The following is a 20,154-nucleotide window of genomic DNA, read 5'->3' as shown; positions in this document are numbered from 1 at the left end:
ATTGATATCGAATTTTGTGTCATACTAGTTCCCGTATACCCATCCTCAACCACTTGATTTATCCAGCCAACTATATGCGCAATCTTGCCACCATTGTATCTGAGTAGACCCATAGAGAGGTAAAATCCAAACTCATGGTGCTTGAGATATGGCCCCTAGCAATACAGTAGTGTCATTACCCGATAAGAAGTTTCAAACTAAATATCTCAAGAAACAAGTCCTCAACTAATTGCCTTAAGATTGATGATAAAAGTGTGTTTAAAGTCAGTACGGTACACAAACTGGTGCATTCAAGAAGCTACATTTTGCCGAACTACTACTTTCAAGCCATCCATTTCAACTTTTGCGTGGCCTCTTGTTGGACGTTTTCGCGTCCGGGCACTGTCGCTTATTTTTCAGCCTTTCGGACCGTCTGGGTAACACCTTCTGACCATCTGCCGAAACCTTGGTATTGTCAATAGCGGGTTCAGCCCTGAACTTCACGCGTTCAAGCTTCTGAGCGTAACGCTCGGTATTCGCATGGTTTGTTGCCTAAAAGAAGCATTTATCCATTGTGCTGTACTATAATATACTTAATCAACTTACCTCTAGTATTCCCACTTTATTAGTCTGGCCGCCGACTGTGATGTAACCTGTTTATGGTCAATTAATGAACAAATCATCAAACATAGGTGTGTAGTCCTACGATCATCTAATTTGACTACAGTGCGCTCAATATGGCTATATCAAAATATGTCACCAAATCACGTACGTGTTGCAAAGAGCCTGGCTGCTTCTGGATCCTGGAAACTAAGCCCCTTGACAAGCACATCTAAATCCTTTGCGGTCTTCAGGCGAGCGTCGGCCGCAGAGTTCATGTATCGATCTTTTATGAGAATCAGTATGTGTTATTCTATAGGTAGGAAGGATGAACACACTCATTATCTGCATCTCTTTTCCATCTTCAGATTGAGTCGCAGCTGCCGCTCTCTGGTAGCTTTCCCAGGTTGAATCAGGGGTGCTATCTGCGGGCAGTGTTCCTGAGTCTATGAACCGATTCTTCAAGGTATCTAGAAGAAAAATTAGTACGAACTCTCAAGGACAGACCAGTCACTCACTTGGCCCCCGGTATAACGGACGCATGTCTGTGATTTTGAGTTGGACATTTAGGAATGATATAATTGGACCAACACTCACTTTCAGGCGAATTCATCCTATCAATTACTTTCTGGAAGAAAGCCTTGTACTCCGGTTGATTGCACATGATCTATGTTTAAGCTATTGATTAGCAAGTCCCACATTGTAACATCAGCAGCAACATACGTCAGCATCCGCCTTTGTGAACTTTGGCTGATCCAATTTGAGAGCGCGCAAAAGCTAAGGTAGAATTATTAGGTAGCTATGCTATTTGAATATTGCACATCACTCACCTCGATTCCTTCAAACATGTGGTCACACTGCCATGGCATTAAATTACTCTATAATACTTGGAGCAGAAGATAGCAACATACCTGGCCTATCAAAGCAACCGAATTGTCAAACGCGCATAACTAATTATAAGCGCCAAATACTCACAATACTTGGGATCAGGAGGTAGGTTCTTTGCTTTCCGCTTATCCTTGTCGGCAAACCTCATCCCTGCCGCAACGGTGGTGCGGTCGTTACCATTAGGTGGTCGGCAATCAGCGTATGTGACCTTCTTGACTTCATTGTTGTTGTCTACATCCACCCATTCCATGGGATATAGCGCCGAAGTATCGTGGCAAAAAGACCTATAGTTTTTCGACTTAAATTCGGCAGCGTTAAACTTTGGGTGGATTAGTTAACAGATCATAGCGAAGTTCGGAGCTTGACTTACTTTTGGGCGCCAGATACAAGTCTCGACCTGAGCCGGCGCTCGTGAGTGAAGATGGCTCCATTCCGACCGCTTGCTTTCATTGGGATTAATTATGGGGGAAGTGGAGTCAATCGTGGAGAGGTCTTGACCTGATGGCTCTGTGAAAGTATCGTTGTACAAGAAACTGCGTCGGGGCAGAGGTAGGGAGGGTAAAGCCGGCTCCGCTAAGCTGAACATGTCTAACGCCAGTCCAGTGTAATCTGAGTTATCGCAAGAAAATCCGAACTCTTGAATTCGATCCAAGGCCTTGCCGATCCGGCCCCGGCCCTCCAGAGCAATGGGGCTCAAAAGCTCGTCGACAGACCGAAGACTTCGAGCATCCATTGCGCCATCCAAAGCCTTTTCCAGGCCACGAGCAAGGGAACGCGTCGCTCGAGCCGACCTAAAGACAGGAACAAGAGCTCGAGCAGCACGTGCGGCTCCACTTACGAGTCCTCCAAATGGTACGAAACTCAATAAAGTCAAGACTATGTCGATAATGAGCTGGATTCCCGCTTGCCGAGCTTGCTCTGGACTTTTGATTAAAAACATGTCGTTCCCGAGAAAGAAACAATTTACCTTCAAGTGCATCATACTGCTCCTGAAGTGCCTTGTCGTACTTCACTTGTTCAACTATGGATGTCAATCAATTACCTCGGATCTTTGTGACTTTGGGACAGAATGCTTACTATATTGCATGGTCGAATATAATGTGTCATTGCCGGATGTCAACGTTGTGAGAGTTAAGTATAGGGAAGGTGCCAAGGATTCGACAGTTTCAAAAGGTGAGGAAGCCAAGTTGATCGCCGAAAGCTTGAACTCTTCGTATTGATCTAAGTACGCTTGGATTCCATCCTTGATGTTCGGGAAAAACTTGTCGGCGTCGATCAGCAAAACGTCGTGCCAGAGTGTGCGGCAGTCCTTATCTGGATCGTATGGGGAAAAACCTTCTGAGTTGTCGGCGGGGTCATATGGCGGCATGCTGCTGACATGATGTCTAGCTTCGATCGAGGAGTTACCAACTTGAACACGGCGAACACGTCCAGTGCCATCATCCTCAAAAATTTCCGAATTGGCGATGATGGTCGCATTGGTTTCCGGGACTGCATCGTCATACTTGAGTGTCAAAGTTACATTGGTGGCGTTCGAAGAAAGCTCTCGGCGAAGCGGGAAACTGATACATGTTGATGCTATATAATGGGAATATGAGTAACGGTGGTTTAAGTCATAACTTCATCTTACGGTTTCTTCCAACATAAATGTCTCCGATAATAAGGTTAGACGTGTCCATCCCAAGAGATTCGACTAGGTAGTTGGAGAAACCGCCAGGATCTGTTAGTCTCCAGTATACATCATTCACATCGGCGCCACGAGTGTTATGTCCCCCTGGACATGTATCATGAGAGAAATCGGAGTCTGCGTGTCTCCTAATTTGCGATGAGTCTATAAGCTAGTAAATATGAGACAGAGGGGTAAAAGACTTACGAGCATTGCCAAAAGTCGTTTCCTTTTCCTGTTTCGTTTGCAAGAGCCCAATTGAGTGCTACAATGTTATGCATTTAGCGTGCCTCCGATTTTTGTTACTGGTAAACTTCACCTTTGGTCTCCCATTTCTGACAAGGGGGAAAGAGTCAGTGAAGACGAGATAGGTCTTCAGCACAAGCATTTACCTTATATAGTGCGAACGAGTCTTCACTCAGGGCACTAAACTTCAAATACTCATACAAGCTACTGGCCACTGCATCCAGAGCTCTGATCCCCAACAATAACATCACTTGGTAGTTCAGTTGCATGGAGAGACTCGGATATTTGGCCAAGATCTGGTCAGCTGCCTTATCCTACAAGTAGGGAGAATTAGCGAAGGTTGGCTAGTATCAAGCATCCACATACCCAAAATTCAACGCTAACTAGCCCATTCTCAGTAAGCGGCTCTCCGGAGATGGTACTAGCAATCTCTGCAGCAGTAGGTACAAGTGCGCCTGCACCCCAAATGGCTGTTGTCAGTTCGAACTTCCGGTTGTCTTGGTCCAGCGCGGAGACTGAGCGAATCCGTGAGTATCAGATAGTCAATAGATATGAAACTAACCTACTTGAAAGTCCACCTAAGCATAGCATAGTAGCCGCTCGTGCCTTTTCGACAACAGAAGCTGGAGTTTCATAGTCGAACACATAGCCAGTACCTGTTACGTATCGAGCTGCAGAGCCGTCTATCTCGGTCGATTCCCCATTCGAGTCTTCGTCTAGGGTTCCCCCATTTAGTCGGTCGCTGATAGCAAAATATGGGAACGTTCCTCGGCCAATGCTCGTTGTTGATAGGCACTCTGAAGTCGATCCAAGGCCAGATACAATCCCACATCCATCAGCAGTGCAGGTTGAATCGACGAGTTTTCGAGACCTAATGGGCATTAGCTTTAGCCTCTCTGAGCCAGATCGAGCCATTACCTTCCATAAAATGGCACGCCCATCATGATCTGACCACGAGGAAATCCCAATTTATGTATGTTCATTACGGCCGCACTCATCTTGGGCAGGCTGTTTGGGTATTCTAAAGTCTGGTGTCATGCAATACTGTCATAGTTTATACTCCCCTATAGTCAAGAGCCGCTTACCGCTCCGGATAAATCATGACTGATTAAACTCGTGAAGTCGACCGCTTTCGATAAATCTGCGGCGACTGTGTTGACACCTGAGCTGGACCAAAATGAATGGGGGGTCGACATAGATAGATTGAAGTTGGCGGCTTTGAGTCCAGGTGCTGCACCCTGAATAATATTCCTGGAAATAATGACTGAATTCCTTGCACCAATATGATCACTGAAGAGCACTACATACCCATTGCGTCGCAGAAATTCCCGGAGCCCACTCTACATCAATTCCGTCAAGACCATAGCTAGATACCAATTAACTTGTTATAAGATAGGCCCTAGTGTTAGAGGAAGTTTACCTTTGGCAAATCGCAGCGCCTGATGTCCCCAGCTTGGTTCTGGCCGATGCACTGGTTGCAATAGCGACCATGTTCGCGGGATCAGCACCAAGGCCCCAACCGCCGACTATCAATACCCAGGTTAATATCATGAAGATATGGGATTTGATTTAAAGAGCATTTACCCGCCAAAAATACTTTGAGAGAGGTGTCGTTAGACTTGAGCGCCGCCACGTCTCGGAGTAACTGTTGATCTTCACTTGCGACAGTGATCGTCCCATCTCTGGCAAGAGCTCCGTATGCGAACTTTATATCATTCGTCGAATTTTAAATCAGCTCACTAACAAAGTCCCAAACTTACTAAAATGTGAGTAAATGCACTAGTGTCAATAGCATCCGGGTAAAAGGGGTTACAAACCCGGCGCGATGCCCTGCAACAATGACTTAGAATTTGCACGCTATTGAACAATCTCTGGCGTTCAAGACTTACGAAGCTGAGTAATAGCCGATTGCTCGTGTCTCAACGTCGCCTCGACAGTAGTTATTTCCAGCAATTCCTGAATATGTGGCTACGGTTCCAGTCGCGGCACTAACGTCTTTCAAGAACAACCTGTGCTCGCCTTGTCAGAATCTAAAGTCATTCCAACGAAATAACTGACTACTCACGAAGTGTGGGGATCTTCCATAAGCGAGTTTGCACCGTACGCTGGACCCTTGGAATAATCAACAAGCTCGTGACTTTGCCAGTCTTTTATGGGCGCTATAATGATAGACGTTAGGTTACAGAATCCAGGGCGACTTTAAATCTGAAGTACCTCGGTTTTCCACTGATAAATGGGAGTAACGAATCCCAGCAGGCGACTGACTATCCCATCCCAACTGCCAGATTTTGGAAGACAGGCTACCATCGCGAGCAAAGTACTAGAGAGCGGTTTAAGTAGATGTACTACATACATATATGCGCACTTACCGGACGATATTCAACGTATTCGCCGCCATCTACCTGTTGCTTGATCATATAGTTGCGATAGAAAATGTTTCTGTTTCAACTCTTAAGTCTTCGTTATATAATCAGTCTCAATGTCAATTTAATACCTTGGCCCCGAAGCACCGCTCCATTTACTTGCTTTCTCTCCAGCACCCCTGCAAAGTTACTTAGTGGAAGTGCTTTCTTCTGTATCTGAATCAGCTTACCACCAAATTGGATACCACGTTCCCGCTTCATTAATCCGAATGAGCGATTGTAATAGGCTTGACCATATAATCACTTACCCTCTTGGTCTCCGCCCTCGCCGCCACAGCTCGAGCAAGACCCCGAACGATGCGAATACGGGACGGATACGTAGTTAAGCTCGAATAGATTAAAACCTTCCCAACCTCCATGAAGCTAGTAGAATATTTTAATATAGAAACGGGCTAAACGGAAGCAGATTTACATTCATATCGTTACTAATAGAGGTTCATTAGTACACCCTTTGTTAAAAGAATGGATGCTAGTACTCACGTCATGTTGTTGAGAATGACCACATTCCCCATGGCTATGAATGCACAATCAGACCAATTTATTGCAGTGTCCAAATCCAATTCGAGTACTCACCACACCATTGCATTGTGATGTGTCGTAGATTTCTGAGAGTATTGTTGTAGTACAGGCTATCCCAGACACGAGATCCACGAAGATACCCGTTGCCGCCTGACAACATATCGAATAAGTACATGGTAGTAGAGGATAGATCTGTCTTACATACCTTTTCCCTTATAGCAAAAATAGTTCAGATACAGATCATGATTATTTGAGAAGTGAGTGGCTCATCGCACCTTATTCCATGCACCTAACGATTGAGAACGGATTGGCGTTACACCCTGATTGGACAAAATAACACGCTCACCATCGAAATAATTATCTTGGATCTGGATGTTACGTGCCGCCTAACCAAAAAGTTGTTAGAAATTCACCAGATTTTTCAAACCTGGGAGAAAAATGGAATTACTTCTGTTGCAATCTAGTCCACACGTTTCAGCTACGTGAACTCAATACGCGCCCAGCCTGGACCACTTACCGGATGAGACCCCGTCATGAAAGTCTGAATGTTTCGAACCCAGCTGTCGCGGGCGTATCGGAATACGATTCCATGCATAGCTTGTTCCGGGGCCAAGTTCCCATAGTTCCTCGTTGCTACAAGGGTAAACGCGGTGAGCTCAATAACCTTTCAGTATAATCGTAGCATATATCACCAGATTCGGGAGTCAGGCCAGCGATCTCCTGAGTCATATACAAATTCTATCGAAAACGTTGTTAAATACGGTCATTGGCTATGTATATGCGCTCACCTCGATACCAACGTGGTGGACAACATGCGCAATAGGCATCGCTTTCGCAAATATCTCACTATCTTCCATGGGACTGCTTCCGTCTCCCGTCGACGAGCGGTACACGTCGAATCTGAGCGGTCGGTCAAGCTCGATGTACCTTCCGGTTTCGTCCGCTCCGCGCTTGGTGACGGTGAACCAGTCCTGTTATGGTCGGGGATGGATGAGGCGCATTTATCGTGAGGCGAAATGTGTGAATACGTACTTGGCTGGATGGTATTGTTGGTGATCAGTACGCAAGCTGACATCGGTGACAAGAAGTTGACTTACAATATATAGCTATTGACGAACCAGTTTTGGGTCTCTACTCCCCAACTGAGGAAATCTAGAGGCCAATGTGAGGAAGAATCTTTGGTACGTCTACGATGACTAGTACCTACCATTTCGTTTCGCGGGAGAAGCTACCGAAGGCGAGCACTCTGAATTAAATATCCTTCCGTTTATGGAATAGACACTCACCTATCCACCAGTCAGTTGCGGTTACATCAGCAGTAGTAACCCAGGTTGTGTTCGTCACATTGAGCTGAGAGAAATCAAGAGAAAAATATGAGCAGACGTAGGATAAGGCGATCAAAGCAATTGACACACTCTTATCGTACTAGTACCCATAACTCCGGCTTTATCCTTTTCCTGCGACACCATCCAGCCTAATCAAGTCGTTAGTGATGAGAATATAATCAATTATAAATCTCCAGCATAACCTACCTTTAACTTTTCCTTCATCCGAGCGCCAATGGTAGTTTACAGATCCTTTAAACAGGTCCTTGCGGTTCTTGGGAGCTTCAGCATGTTGACGGGTATACTTGGCCGCGACCTGACTGCTACCGATCCGAAAAATAGATCTCCCGGGCCAGAGCCTAGTAAATCAGACAAAAAAATGTACATGTGAGTACCGAGTTGGCTGAAATGGGTAATGGGAGGGAATCGTAAATACTTGCTTACCATCCTCCGCTCGCAGTCCCAAAGACGCGCTTGCCAGCTTCGTCCTGAAAGTCCCATTTATATTCCATTGAATCGAGGTCCCACTATATGTGGTGGATGAGATAAACGATGAGTTATAGAAACTTGAATTCCTCGTACTGACCCTATCGTTTATAATTTTATCGTATTTTGTATCAGAGTCTGGGCGGAATACGATCTTGGTACCGCCTGCGTTAGGATCTGGGCCTGCACCACGAATGATCAAGTAGCTAGTGTCGACGTAGATCATGTAGGACAAATTAATGGTTCCTTTTCAAAAACAACAAGATTAGCGCAGGTGTTATCTATGCATGAATGTATACATACCAGCAGGCAGCTGTATCAGCCGGTATGTACCATCGGGTACGGACTGGGAGCTCATTGCTGTGATTGCCTGCTGCAGTCCAGCAGTGTCATCTTGCCTGTATGGATGGTCAGAGCCCATAAGGTCAATGATCCAGGTATCAATCTTACCCGTCGTTGGGGATAACATTATACTGGATGCAAGAGCCGCAGCAGAGAGGGTGAACGCAACTACAAACGATAATCAGCCGAGTCGCACCGTCGAACAGGTTGAACTGGTTACCCTTTGAATTGTCTGGGAGTGGATTACCACCCTCGAATCCTGCGCGGGACCAGTCTGCGGTCAATGTCAGCTCGACTGATCTACATATTTGCAAATAAAGATAGGATCCGTTCACCTGGGAGATCAGGAAGCGGCTCGCGACGATTTGCCTTGGTCAAGTCGACCAAGGCTGCTCTGGCCAGCGTTGCCGAGATGATAACTGGCGTAGTACAAGACCTGAATATCCGCATAGCAGTAGGCTGACTTGCTATACACTCACTTGTAAATTATTTATAGTGTTACATTATCCGAGCCCGGTCAGGGATCCCGAGGCATGGCTTACGGAAGACGGAAGAGAAGAACCGGGGAGATAGGTACAATCAAACAATACTAATGCCAAGACAGCGCGCATCATGGGGGGAATACGAGTCAAGGCGGGAGCAATGCGGGAGTATACCAAAAGAGCAGGTGGCAAATCGGTCACGAGTCGCTTTGAACAATCGCACGTGCGGCTGTGCTTCTTATGGCAAAGGTGTATTTGTTTGTACAGGGACCTCGCTCTCTTCTTCTCCCGACCGCCGTGTGGTATACTTGGGCACCGTTTGCCAAAATTTAAAGGTAAAAGGCAAAACCTCTTCCGCCCTGGTTTGAGTGTTCCCTCTGGTTTCCCAGTATGGTCAGCTCAGCCCTTCCTACCGAGATTCTGGCTAGTGTGTTCGGCCTACTTCCGCCGTCGAATCTTGCCTTGGCCTCACGCGTCTGTCGCGAATGGAAAAAAGTCGCCTTCCAGCCTCTCTACCATACCGTTTACCTCTGTCTCGCCGTCCATCTCGAGCAGCTTGCCCAGCGGATCCTTACCGAGGATGCAGCCAGTCCAACCTCAGTCTCAGCCCACCTGAAAGGACTTGCGTTCGACATCAAATACATGGACGAGCGCGAAGAGGAAATGATATCCGAGGCCGATATCGCCCACATCAACGCGATAATTCCCCATCTAGCCCACCTCCAATCTTTGTCTTGGAATCTGATGTTCGTGCCACAAGATCCAGGCACATTCCAGCTATTCCAAACTCGGTGCCCGAAGCTCACTTCGGTTCATATTTGGATTCAAGATGATATTGATTTCTACGGCGGTCGGTACTATTGTTCTCGATACGGACATCGGCTAACGTTCCCCAACAGATCAGTATACTAGGTGTGCATGATCCCGTTATCCCCCTCTATCTCAATTGATGCCTTGTCCAGCCTGTTCGGATTCAAGGATCTATCCCACTTTTCCCTATCAGTGCGATATTTACGTAAGCTTCATATCACTTGCATTTCAATAGCATTAACGTGATGACTTGGCGCATACAATTCTAAAGCATCCGGATTCGATACCGAACAACTCGAACCATTAACCTCACTGCTCACTCGCTCCCCCGACATCTCTTCCCTCGTACTTGACCTCGTGAGCACAGACGGTGAAAGCTACTACTCTCCAACAGCACTCGTCTCCGCACTCGGTGAAAATCGGGTCTTGCCCCGTCTACGACGTTTCCACGTACACGGACACCAAGACCCCAACTGGACTACATTTTTCGAGAAACCCGATTCGCACCCGTTGCGCCAATTCTTGATTCGGCATCCAGGAATCGAGGATATAGGATTCGGCCTTTTCGAAGAAACTGAATATGGAGATGTGATTGACCCAGCGCAGGTCGCGCGCCTTTTCCCTTCTTTGAAACACTTTGAAGGACCTGCGTTTCTATTTCAGCCCCTTGTTCAGTCGACGTTGGCTGAACAGATCGAGACGCTAGTGATACTTGACGCGCGATTACAGGAAGGGGATATTCCGCTGAGTAATATATACGACAAGGTATCTGCGTTGCCGAAACTTAGGAAGTTTGGAATTTGGTCGAGCGAGATTGACGAGGATATTTTGGTTAATGTTTTACGTACGATCGTCGACGCCGCAAACCAACTGGAAGAAGTAGAAATTCACGCGGATATAGAAAGTGACTATGTAAGTCCAACACGCATATATACTTCCATTCCACCTCTCATTCTAATTTACCACATTTTCGATAGGGAGAAGTGATGGACTTGCTGGCAAAGTTATCAAACCTGCGCAGTGTCACGTTCAGTGAATCGATTCTCCCAGTCTTTGCCGAAAACGACGACGAAGAAGAATCGGACTGGGATGGACTGGCTTCAAAGCTTAGACATACCTGCCCAAAGCTACAGACTATCTACAAAGCGATCGTCAAGTTTGGCGGGGAAGATCGCGAAAAAGTCTGGGAGTCGTCGTATGCATGATGGATGTATCGTTTCATAGGTTTGGGTGTCTTGGTTGACCCTGAAAAACAACGGTATTGTTTTGCAAGATTTTTTAACTCTTCAATGTGTGATGTTACTCGACTGTGACCTCTTGTCTTGTGAGGTGCGTGCCAAAACATGGAGGCTGTGGATCGGAGCCTGCAGAGACCCACGAGCCTAGTCTTGCGCGAAGGATGCGATGGCCGAGTGCGCGGCCACGTGATCGTTGGATGTCTGTCGTTGCCGACCACATCCACATCGGTCTACCGATGCGCTCTTTCTCTTTTTAAGTCCCACCCACCATCCCCGCGTCCACGCATATGTGAGCATGCATTGGTGCATGTTGTAAGTGTCGGTTCATCATTGCATAGTATATTATTTCCTGTACCGGCATTTATACAGCTGTCGCTAGAGATGGCCCGCCCGCCTGCGAGTGCTGGCTCGCGTCCGGGTGCCCCAGACCCCCCACCCGGTGCATATGTGCGCCGGATCGCCCAGACCAATCTGGCACCTGGTGATAGAATATATCTTGCGCGGTCTCACAACTGCCAGAGCACTGGAGCGTAAGAACAAGTACTTGCGTACACCATGGCGTGATAAGATCTTGAAAATCAGTATATCAGTAAAAGACATCTTTTTTCAGTATAATTTGGCCTGAAAACTACAATGTCAGTATGCTTCCTCAGTACGAATCAGACTAAGGGAGAATTAATATTTAAAGTTAGCATACATTGGCCTTGATTTCAGTTCAATTCCTGCTTAAATACACATTCTTATTTTCAGTATTTTAACCTTGTACAGTGGCTTCAGGTAGTATGCGTGAAACTCGGTTTACCACCTCAACCAACTGGTGTATTTATTTGTATCTATACAGTTGTTTTATGCCTGGTACCGTAAAAGCTTGATTTTATGTAATAATCAGTGAGAATCTGCTTGCGTTGAACATGAATATAAAACGAATCAACCATAGTCACATTTCTTTTTGAACTGTTACATTACCCGTTGCTGCTTCAAGCTTGTCATTGAGAGCAATCAAGTTTAAATCGATGCAGCAGCAAACAAGTTGGGTCATTTATAAAGTGCTTCGAAAATCTAGATCTTGAGTCGGGAGCAACCAGTCGTGGTCAGACTGACGTACGCAAGTAGTTCTTAAAGACTTCAGATTGATAAGCTGCTAGAGGTAACACGTACCAGAGAGCGACAGCTGAAGTCTCAGATGATCGAGTGCATTTTTGTAGCGCTTGGGGCTTCACATCACAGACCGACATCGCCTGGTCGCTTTGAGACAATCTGGTATGTGTATGCGACGACTCCTGTCGCTATCATCAGACAAATTCCCTAACACGTGACACCCACCAAGGGCTTGGGCAAGATCGGATGCATTTCGTGTCCAGCATCTGTGTTTTCAGCTAACGCCAATCTACCACACGACGATGCCGTTCATAGTCAAGCTTCGTGACATATTCTCGTACCCTAAAAAGAAATGGAAAGAGCATCGTAATGCCGGATCGTGAGTTGAAAGCTTCCCCGCTTCCGCGCTAGGCCCATACAGAGTTCGCCGTCTCCAGCTGACCTTCCATAATTTACTTACAGTGAATCTGCCCTATCGAGACACACCGAAAGCTGCAATCCATTAGGGACTACCGGTACTGATACATGTGACAAAAGGCCAACCGCCTGGAATACCATCAGATCACTGATAACCGTTATTGAATCGGGCGCCAACGCAATTGGCTTACCAATCAGCGGACTGAAAGCCTTCGTGGATAGACTCGAGGTGATTAGCATCTCGACCCGCGCGTATATTCGTTGAATGCGAACCACAATCTCATACAGAGTGCTTGCGAAGAGCGTAAGGAGTATGCGGAGTTAGCGGCGCAACTAAATACAATATTGGATGAGCTAGCCAATCACATGGATCAACCGATAGGCACTGAAATGACAGGTAGCGTCAAGCGGATCCACGCGTGTGTTGATCCAGCTCTTCTTGCAAGGGTGTAGCTGATTGATTCTACAGAGACATTGAAGATGAGATCAAGAAAGTCACTGAGCGTCAAGAGATAGCGATGGGAAGACGACTGATCAGTGCAATGGAAGAGGCGAATCAGATAGTTGATTGCTACCGCCGAATCGATGGCTATATGCAGCGCTTGACAGTAGGTATACATCACATAGACACCGCCATACCCTAACAAACTCTCGGTAGCTGAACGCAAACTTCAGCGTCCTCAAAGCGGCCAACGAACAAACAGTGGTAGGTGTCGCAGCTTCATGCTATCATATATACTCACCACCCTATCCCAAGTACGTCAAAAAACAAAGTATGGTAGGTGTCAGGGATCAGCTTTAGCTCTCTGACTCACGCATACATCAGGAGTCACGATTGAGGAACATGTCACCCGCGATGGCCGCAGTCTTCGACTCTGCAGAGTCTCACAACCTCAGACGAAGATCGTGTGCACCAGGCACCCGGACCGCACAAATAAAGCTACTGCTCGATTGGGCTCATGACCCGGAAGTCGGAAGGACATGCTGGATGAACGGCATGGCAGGTACCGGCAAGACAACAATCGCATACAGCGTCTGCGAAATGCTCAAGAACGACTACCAGCTCGCAGGCAGCTTCTTCTGCTCACGAACGATCCCAGAGTGCCGGCAGGTCAAGTACATCATACCATCCATCGCCTACCAGCTGGCTCGGTTTTCCCTCCCTTTCCACGAAGAACTGGATAAAACACTTGTGGCAGATCCGGATACGCATACGCTAACACTGAAGACGCAATACGAGAAATTGATCGTCGAACCTTTGTTGAAGTCTCAAAACACGTTTCCCACAAGCTTCATCGTTGTGATAGATGCTTTGGACGAATGTGAGAACGAGGAGAGCGTCGGCCATGTCCTTGACTTGCTCCTGTCCACCGAATATACCCTACCTGTGAGGTATATTGTCTCAAGCCGACCGGAGAAAGAGATTACTCGACGCATGGAAAAACGCGGCGATGCAAACGACGACCCACGGCTGGTGCTGTACGAGCTAGATGTGAGCTCCGCGGGCTCAGATATTGACTTATATATGCGGTATGAACTGCAAGGCGTTCCGCTCACCAACGATCAAATTTCAGAAATAGTCGAACGCTGCGGGTCGTTCTTTATCTATGCGTCTACTGCCTGCCGATACATCAAACAAGCATACGAGATCGACGAAGTGAACGATGCCTTGGGCGTACTCATGGACTCGACTGTGATCCCGATGGAGCAAGATGACAAGAACGTGATCGACCACTTGTATACGACCATACTAGCTACAGCCTTCCGCAAGTCGGAAATGATCTAGAAAAACAAAGAAAAATTGCGAAACATACTCGAAACAGTGGTATGCGCCATAGAACCCATGAATCTCGATACAATCAGCCACGTAGTGGGATTGAAGAGTCCAGAACAGGTCGATGGGTTGCTTAAGCCCTTGCGATCGGTGCTGAACGTCGGAAAAGAAAACAAGCTGGTCACACCCCTTCATGCGTCATTTCCGGACTTCATGCTGTCCGAGGATCGGTCAAAAGATCTGTGCTGCGAACGCGGGAGGCGACATGCGGAAATGGCAAAGGTCTGCCTTGAGCTGATCAGCAAGGCCAAGCCGCAGTTCAACATCTGTGGCTTACCATCGTCGCACCTTCTAGATAGCGAGGTAGAAGACCTAGATGTTAGAATCAGCAATTCGATCGCTAAAGGTCTGCCATACGCCTGTCAACACTGGCCCACCCACCTCGGGTTTGCGGGGCACCAGGACAAGTTTGTTGGATTGGTTCACGACTTCTTTTCGTCGAGATTACTGCTCTGGATGGAGATCATGAATCTAACGAAACAGATACACTATGGGACGGCAATGATTCAGAGCGTAAAGAAGTGGTGCAGCGTAGGTCTATGTGCATATTGCATTCTCCATGCTGATATACATAATATCCAGGAACAAAAGGCTCCTGAAGGATTGATAAAACTAGTGCACGACGCGTCACAGTTCGTGACAGTATATGCGAACCATCCCGTATCTCTAAGTACCCCCCACATCTACGTCTCTATGCTCCCCTTCTGGCCTCCCTGCAGACCCGTTTCTGCGGCGTACATGCCCAGGACAATTGGTGTAATCGAACCGAAAGGGACAGCGATAGCACGAAGACGACTGGCGCTTATTGCCACATGGAAGGTCTCAACTTGGTTGATCAAGTCGATCTGTCTTTCAGCCGACGGAAGGCGCCTGGTGGCACCCACCGAGAACAGTATCGAGGTATATGATACATCCACTGGCGAGAGTATATCCAGCCTCACGATCGAACGTGCAACGGGTGTCCACTCAGTTGCCACATCTCCCGATGGCACTCAAGTCGCTTTTGCCAAATATCGTACTGCCTACATATGGAATGTGGTAATCAAGACACGACTGCCGACCCGTTTCCCAATCTTACGTTATCCATTAATTACATTGCATTCTCTCCGGACGGGTCTCGTGTTGCCTGTGGCACAGATGATGGCGATGTACATATCCACGCTTTGCATGCCGATGCTACCAGCGTTAGTCCACTCAAAGGGCATACCAAAGAGGTCACGTCGATTGCATTCTCTCCAGGCGGCTTGCATCTTGCATCTGCATCATGGGACAAAACTGTGCGAGTGTGGGATGTACAAACCGGGCAAACGGTGGGTGAGCCATTTAAGGAGCATACTAGCTACGTCTTCAGTGTGCGCTATTCGCCTGATGGCTCACGCCTTGCCTCGGCTTCTTTGGATCACTCCATTCAAGTGCGGGATGTAATCTCAGGAGCCAAGGCACCGAAACCACTCACAATCCACACTCCCGATCCAGCATCGATTGCCTTCTCACCCAGCGGCGCTTTCATCGCGTCTGGATCAGGCGACAAGGCCATCCGAGTATACGATGCACGCACCGGTCAGATCGTGCTAGGTCCGCTGGAGGGTCACACCGACAAGGCCAACTCGGTCATCTTCTCGCCAGACAGTGCTCGACTCTACTCATGCTCACGGGATGGGACTGTGCGCATATGGGACGTCCAAGATCTCGGCGCGGCCCATACTCTACCAATAGTACCAGCTCTTTCCTCGGCTGTCTACTGCATCCGATATTCGCACACCGGGCAGCGACTCGTCTCTGGCTCGGAAGATGGAACGCTGCATGTGTGGAATGTGAAGACGGGCGAGTTGGTCATGGAACCACTGCGAGGTCATCAAGAAACTGTATTGTCTGTTGACTACTCACATAGCAATGCGTATATTGCCTCTAGTTCACTGGATGGGACACTGAGAATATGGGATGCATTGTCCGGTGAAGATATACATGGACCAATCAAGGGACATAGCGCTGCGGTGCCGTGTGTGCGACTTTCGCCTGACAACTCATGCATTGCTTCGGGGTCCTCTGACGGCACAGTGCGAATATGGGATGTCACCAGCGGTCAACAGATCGTCGAGCTCTTCAGAGCACAAGAATTCATGTGATCACGTCGGTGGACTTCTCTCCGAACGAGCAGCAACTCGCCTTTAGCTATGGTCATGACTCAGATCTAGGAAACTCAGAGGGCCCAGTGGACGGAGCTATACGAGTGGTTGATCGATTCACAGGAGACACGGTGGTTGGTCCGATCGATGCACATGGCTTTATCTCCTCGATTGAGTTCTCCTCAGATGGCATGCGCCTCGTCTCAGGGTCATATGACAAACCAGTGCGAATATGGGATGTGCAGACAGGGAAGCAGCTTGTTGCTTGTGGCGAGGATGATGGCGGCACACATGGTGATGATAGCGATAGTAACGATGACCGCGCCCATGGTAACTATGTCTTTTCTGTGGCATTCTCACCGAACGGTCGTTACGTTGCATCTGGCTCTTTTGACGAAACCATGTGTATCTGGGATGCGGAGAACGGCAACCTCATGTTCGGTCCCCTCAAGGCACACACGAGTCCGGTATACTGTGTCAAGTTCTCACCCGACAGCTCACACGTCGCATCGTGCTCAGAAGATGGGACTATTCGGTTTTGGAGTTTGGCGAGCTGTGAGGCCAGTGTGCAGGATAGCATGTTAACGGCATCAGGTGTGTCTGCTTTTCATTGCTACTTCACCCGCCTCTGGCTAACGCAATCTACTAGACGGCGGTCAACAGCTCGCTCCGAACCTTGAGCGCCAGACTGGGTCCGGCTCTTGGTCACTTGGCGGGGTAGGATGGGTGGTGCTACACGGTCATCGAGTGGTCTGGGTCCCATCCGACCTCCGTCCCCGCCTTACACATCCTCCAGAAGAATTTATGATTGCTGATCGAGGATGCTTGATTCTCAATCTCGATGGACTGGATGTGGGTGACAAATGGCAAGACTGCTATCGACCTTCACACGACGCATTTACCTAGTCCATAGTACTATAGTCAATATAGCATGCTCTCTTTATACGATTCACCAGTGTCGTGTGAGATAGAACGCTTTGAACCATTATAGTATAATAGGTGAGCGGCGAAAGCGCGCCCGAAAAATTAAGGTCACACCTGAAGGCCGGATGACCGTTCGCTCTAAGCCGATCCAGCCTTGCCTGCTTTTGCGCGATACCGAGATTTAGAAAACCGGATAGCCCAGAAAGACGAAGTGCTCCGCAAGCCGCTGCATCATCAGGTAGACAATGTGCAGGTGGGGATAGACAGTGATATGAAATGCTAACTGATTGAGATTGTCAGAATTGATCAGCTACAGCTATGTTATCCTGCTTTATCTTACCGTAGCATCTTCGGCACAAAGCAACACACGTTGATTTTCCGTCATGCAAATATTGATCGGCCACACCACCCGTGTCGTCTTAACTAAGAAGTCACCCGTACACCGTGTCACACGTACTCGTAGACTCCAGCGCTCAATCAATTACTTCGTAAAAGCGCATATATGCTAAACTTACTTTTTTATATTATCGATCTAACTCAATAGCAGTAGCAATACACGTACATTCGTACGTTAACATGATTTTGTTGTAATATTAGTATCATAACTAGACATCCTGCATACGTGTCCACGTGACGCGTTTATATCTGTTCGTACTCTTCGCATATATGCTGACGGAATTTTCCATGTAAACCTCAGTTCGCTATATTATAGTCGAAGCTGAGGTATAGTACGATTCATTTTTCATCTTTTCATGTTGTCTCACAAGTACCTGTAGTATGTATTACATATGGCGTCGACACACCTGCGCTTCAACAGATTTTTCTTAACTTCCAATCTCTTACGTACACAACAAGCCCATAGCAATTATACCATCAGTCGTAATCATCAGGAAATAGCTCACGTCGAACCGTGTCACTGCAACAAAGCATTCAATCAAGCATGACACGTAATTTACTATGTCAATAATCTCCAAACTCGTTTTGTAGCTGGCAAGTTGACCGCTCAGTCCTAGCAACTCATATCCGGTATCTTGCTTGAAATGATATGAATTACCCAGCGTGAGCTATTGAGATGAACCAGGTACACCTATGCGATCAAACTTCGAAGATCGCATATGCATTGCTCAGAGTACATCTTGTAGTACATAGCTCATAGCCATAGTAGGTTGCGAACTGAGTCTATGAGCTATGGACTCTTGGCTACAATATTCTTTTAGCATTCCGTCCAATGCAAGAAAAAGAACGCCTCCTCTCATTAACGCGACTCTTGACCACAAGCCCAAACTCCGTCTCTTTAAATTGAAGAATGAGTACCTATATTCTATGTTGGCCGTAGCGATAGTCTCTTATTTGGGAGCCGCCCGTGTATTTCCTCGCTTGCAGGTCTTTCGTACTCACGGGACTAGCTTATACCATGACACCTGGGCCGACAGCGCAAATTAGAACGGCTTTTCCATCCTGCCCGGTTGTGATTCTCAGCCACTTTGTTCTTTTTTTTCGCGCCATCAAGGAATAGAGAATTTAGCCTTTGCATGGATTATAGAAAGTTCGTACAAAGGAACCATGGAACCGGACAAAATTGTTCAGCTTTTCCCTAGTCTGAAGTGCTTTGAAGGCCCTCGATCCCTTTGCAACGCCATCGTTAAGTCCGATCTTGCATAAAACATGGAAGCTCTGGCTGTGGCTGACGCGACTTTTGTCAGCGAACCTGACTGGCTTGCAGCGATGACAGACGGTCTACGAAGAATGCCAAAATTTTGATCGCTGGGGATTCACGCCTACGATCCAGATAATCATGAAAGTATTGATCCGGTTGGGTTGGCCGATATCTTACCTGTGGCCCCAGAGGTGGAAATACTTGATTGTAGATTAAAAGTGCACAACTTTGTACGGCCAGTCAAGCTTGTCTCATTCTTCGTACTCTTTACTTAGAACCAAGATATAGACTGCGGTAATCACCTTGTCCTATATTCATTGGCTAAGCAAGCTGATAGTAGATGGCGAATCATGGGTTGCCAGTGCGTTTGATAAAGGACATTGGTATACTCCGAAGCATGGCGAATGGAAAGATGCCACAGCCCAAATTGTGAAGCGGTGCCGTCAGTTGGAGCATCTCGAAAGCCTGCGCGAATAAAGGTAGGGTCTGAATGCTTGTTCGCGATGGCGAGGGGAATTGCCGGGATGCGGTTCCCATGGGCTAGTTTGCATGTGTTTTCCAACACAACCAGGTCTGCGCCTATACTCGACACTGTACAAGGTCATAATACTGAAAATCAGTGCGTGTGTTTAAGTGAGAATTGAGCTGAAATCAAGATCAATACATACTGATTTTAGGTATCAATTCTTCCATAGTCTGATTCATGCTGAGGGAGGCATACTAACATTGTAATTTTCAGGCCATATCCTACTGAAAAAAGGAATCTTTTACTGATGTACTGATTTTCAGGACCTTATCACACCACAGTACGATTCATAGCTGATCGAAAACGTGAGACAAAATGATTGACTCGTTTAAGAGGATTACATACTTCATTATGGAAAGCTGATTCCGTTTCTGCTAGGTGTGGTGGATGTACATTTATACCAACATCGTGGCGACCTCGAAATGATGGATCAAGCACATGCACCGAATCCCTCAGTCATCCAAAGATTACGATTCGAGCATTGTTGTAATATTTGGCTATTTTAGGACCTTCTTCATGGGACCGAACTTGAAGACCACAATATCTTGAGATTCTTCTATCTTTGCTT

At 47.2% G+C, this 20,154-nt stretch overlaps 4 protein-coding genes across 4 annotated transcripts; 3 read left to right on the top strand and 1 right to left on the bottom strand.

The window, feature by feature from the left end:
• Nucleotides 1-322: 322 nt before the first annotated feature.
• RhiXN_11902 (chitinase) lies at nt 323-8,924 on the bottom strand (the record flags this gene model as incomplete). The annotated part of the gene is made up of 52 exons (XM_043331717.1): nt 323-381; nt 432-531; nt 586-632; nt 686-700; nt 752-865; nt 918-1,049; nt 1,098-1,124; nt 1,177-1,246; nt 1,303-1,356; nt 1,410-1,417; nt 1,467-1,490; nt 1,555-1,786; nt 1,838-2,385; nt 2,435-2,488; nt 2,545-3,045; nt 3,098-3,282; nt 3,341-3,398; nt 3,453-3,468; nt 3,526-3,693; nt 3,746-3,894; nt 3,946-4,250; nt 4,298-4,407; nt 4,465-4,617; nt 4,688-4,745; nt 4,800-4,905; nt 4,964-5,084; nt 5,140-5,209; nt 5,269-5,388; nt 5,445-5,538; nt 5,594-5,699; nt 5,749-5,781; nt 6,051-6,165; nt 6,283-6,316; nt 6,376-6,471; nt 6,527-6,533; nt 6,597-6,610; nt 6,668-6,707; nt 6,770-6,781; nt 6,839-6,954; nt 7,014-7,059; nt 7,110-7,292; nt 7,354-7,357; nt 7,419-7,473; nt 7,529-7,549; nt 7,608-7,671; nt 7,737-7,795; nt 7,854-8,005; nt 8,091-8,173; nt 8,233-8,378; nt 8,436-8,642; nt 8,695-8,748; nt 8,810-8,924. The coding sequence occupies 52 exons, from the start codon at nt 8,922-8,924 to the stop codon at nt 323-325; spliced, it is 5,460 nt and encodes a 1,819-aa protein (XP_043186478.1).
• A 422-nt stretch (nt 8,925-9,346) lies between these two features.
• RhiXN_11901 (F-box-like protein) lies at nt 9,347-10,971 on the top strand (the record flags this gene model as incomplete). Its single annotated transcript, XM_043331716.1, has 5 exons — nt 9,347-9,806; nt 9,856-9,868; nt 9,919-9,971; nt 10,038-10,678; nt 10,744-10,971. 5 exons carry the CDS (start codon nt 9,347-9,349, stop codon nt 10,969-10,971), a joined length of 1,395 nt encoding a protein of 464 aa, XP_043186477.1.
• A 1,433-nt stretch (nt 10,972-12,404) lies between these two features.
• On the top strand, nt 12,405-14,305 carry RhiXN_11900 (WD-40 repeat-containing protein; the record flags this gene model as incomplete). The annotated part of the gene is made up of 7 exons (XM_043331715.1): nt 12,405-12,481; nt 12,565-12,748; nt 12,808-12,938; nt 12,989-13,127; nt 13,178-13,225; nt 13,277-13,297; nt 13,346-14,305. 7 exons carry the CDS (start codon nt 12,405-12,407, stop codon nt 14,303-14,305), a joined length of 1,560 nt encoding a protein of 519 aa, XP_043186476.1.
• A 57-nt stretch (nt 14,306-14,362) lies between these two features.
• RhiXN_11899 (WD-40 repeat-containing protein) lies at nt 14,363-17,385 on the top strand (the record flags this gene model as incomplete). The annotated part of the gene is made up of 5 exons (XM_043331714.1): nt 14,363-14,884; nt 14,936-15,431; nt 15,491-16,352; nt 16,412-17,073; nt 17,129-17,385. The coding sequence occupies 5 exons, from the start codon at nt 14,363-14,365 to the stop codon at nt 17,383-17,385; spliced, it is 2,799 nt and encodes a 932-aa protein (XP_043186475.1).
• Nucleotides 17,386-20,154: the final 2,769 nt, after the last annotated feature.

This window comes from Rhizoctonia solani, chromosome 15 (genome assembly GCF_016906535.1).
Source record: "Rhizoctonia solani chromosome 15, complete sequence".
Taxonomy (NCBI): domain Eukaryota; kingdom Fungi; phylum Basidiomycota; class Agaricomycetes; order Cantharellales; family Ceratobasidiaceae; genus Rhizoctonia; species Rhizoctonia solani.
The sequence above is the reverse complement of the archived record's forward strand: the minus strand, read 5'-3'. Positions and strand labels throughout refer to the sequence as shown.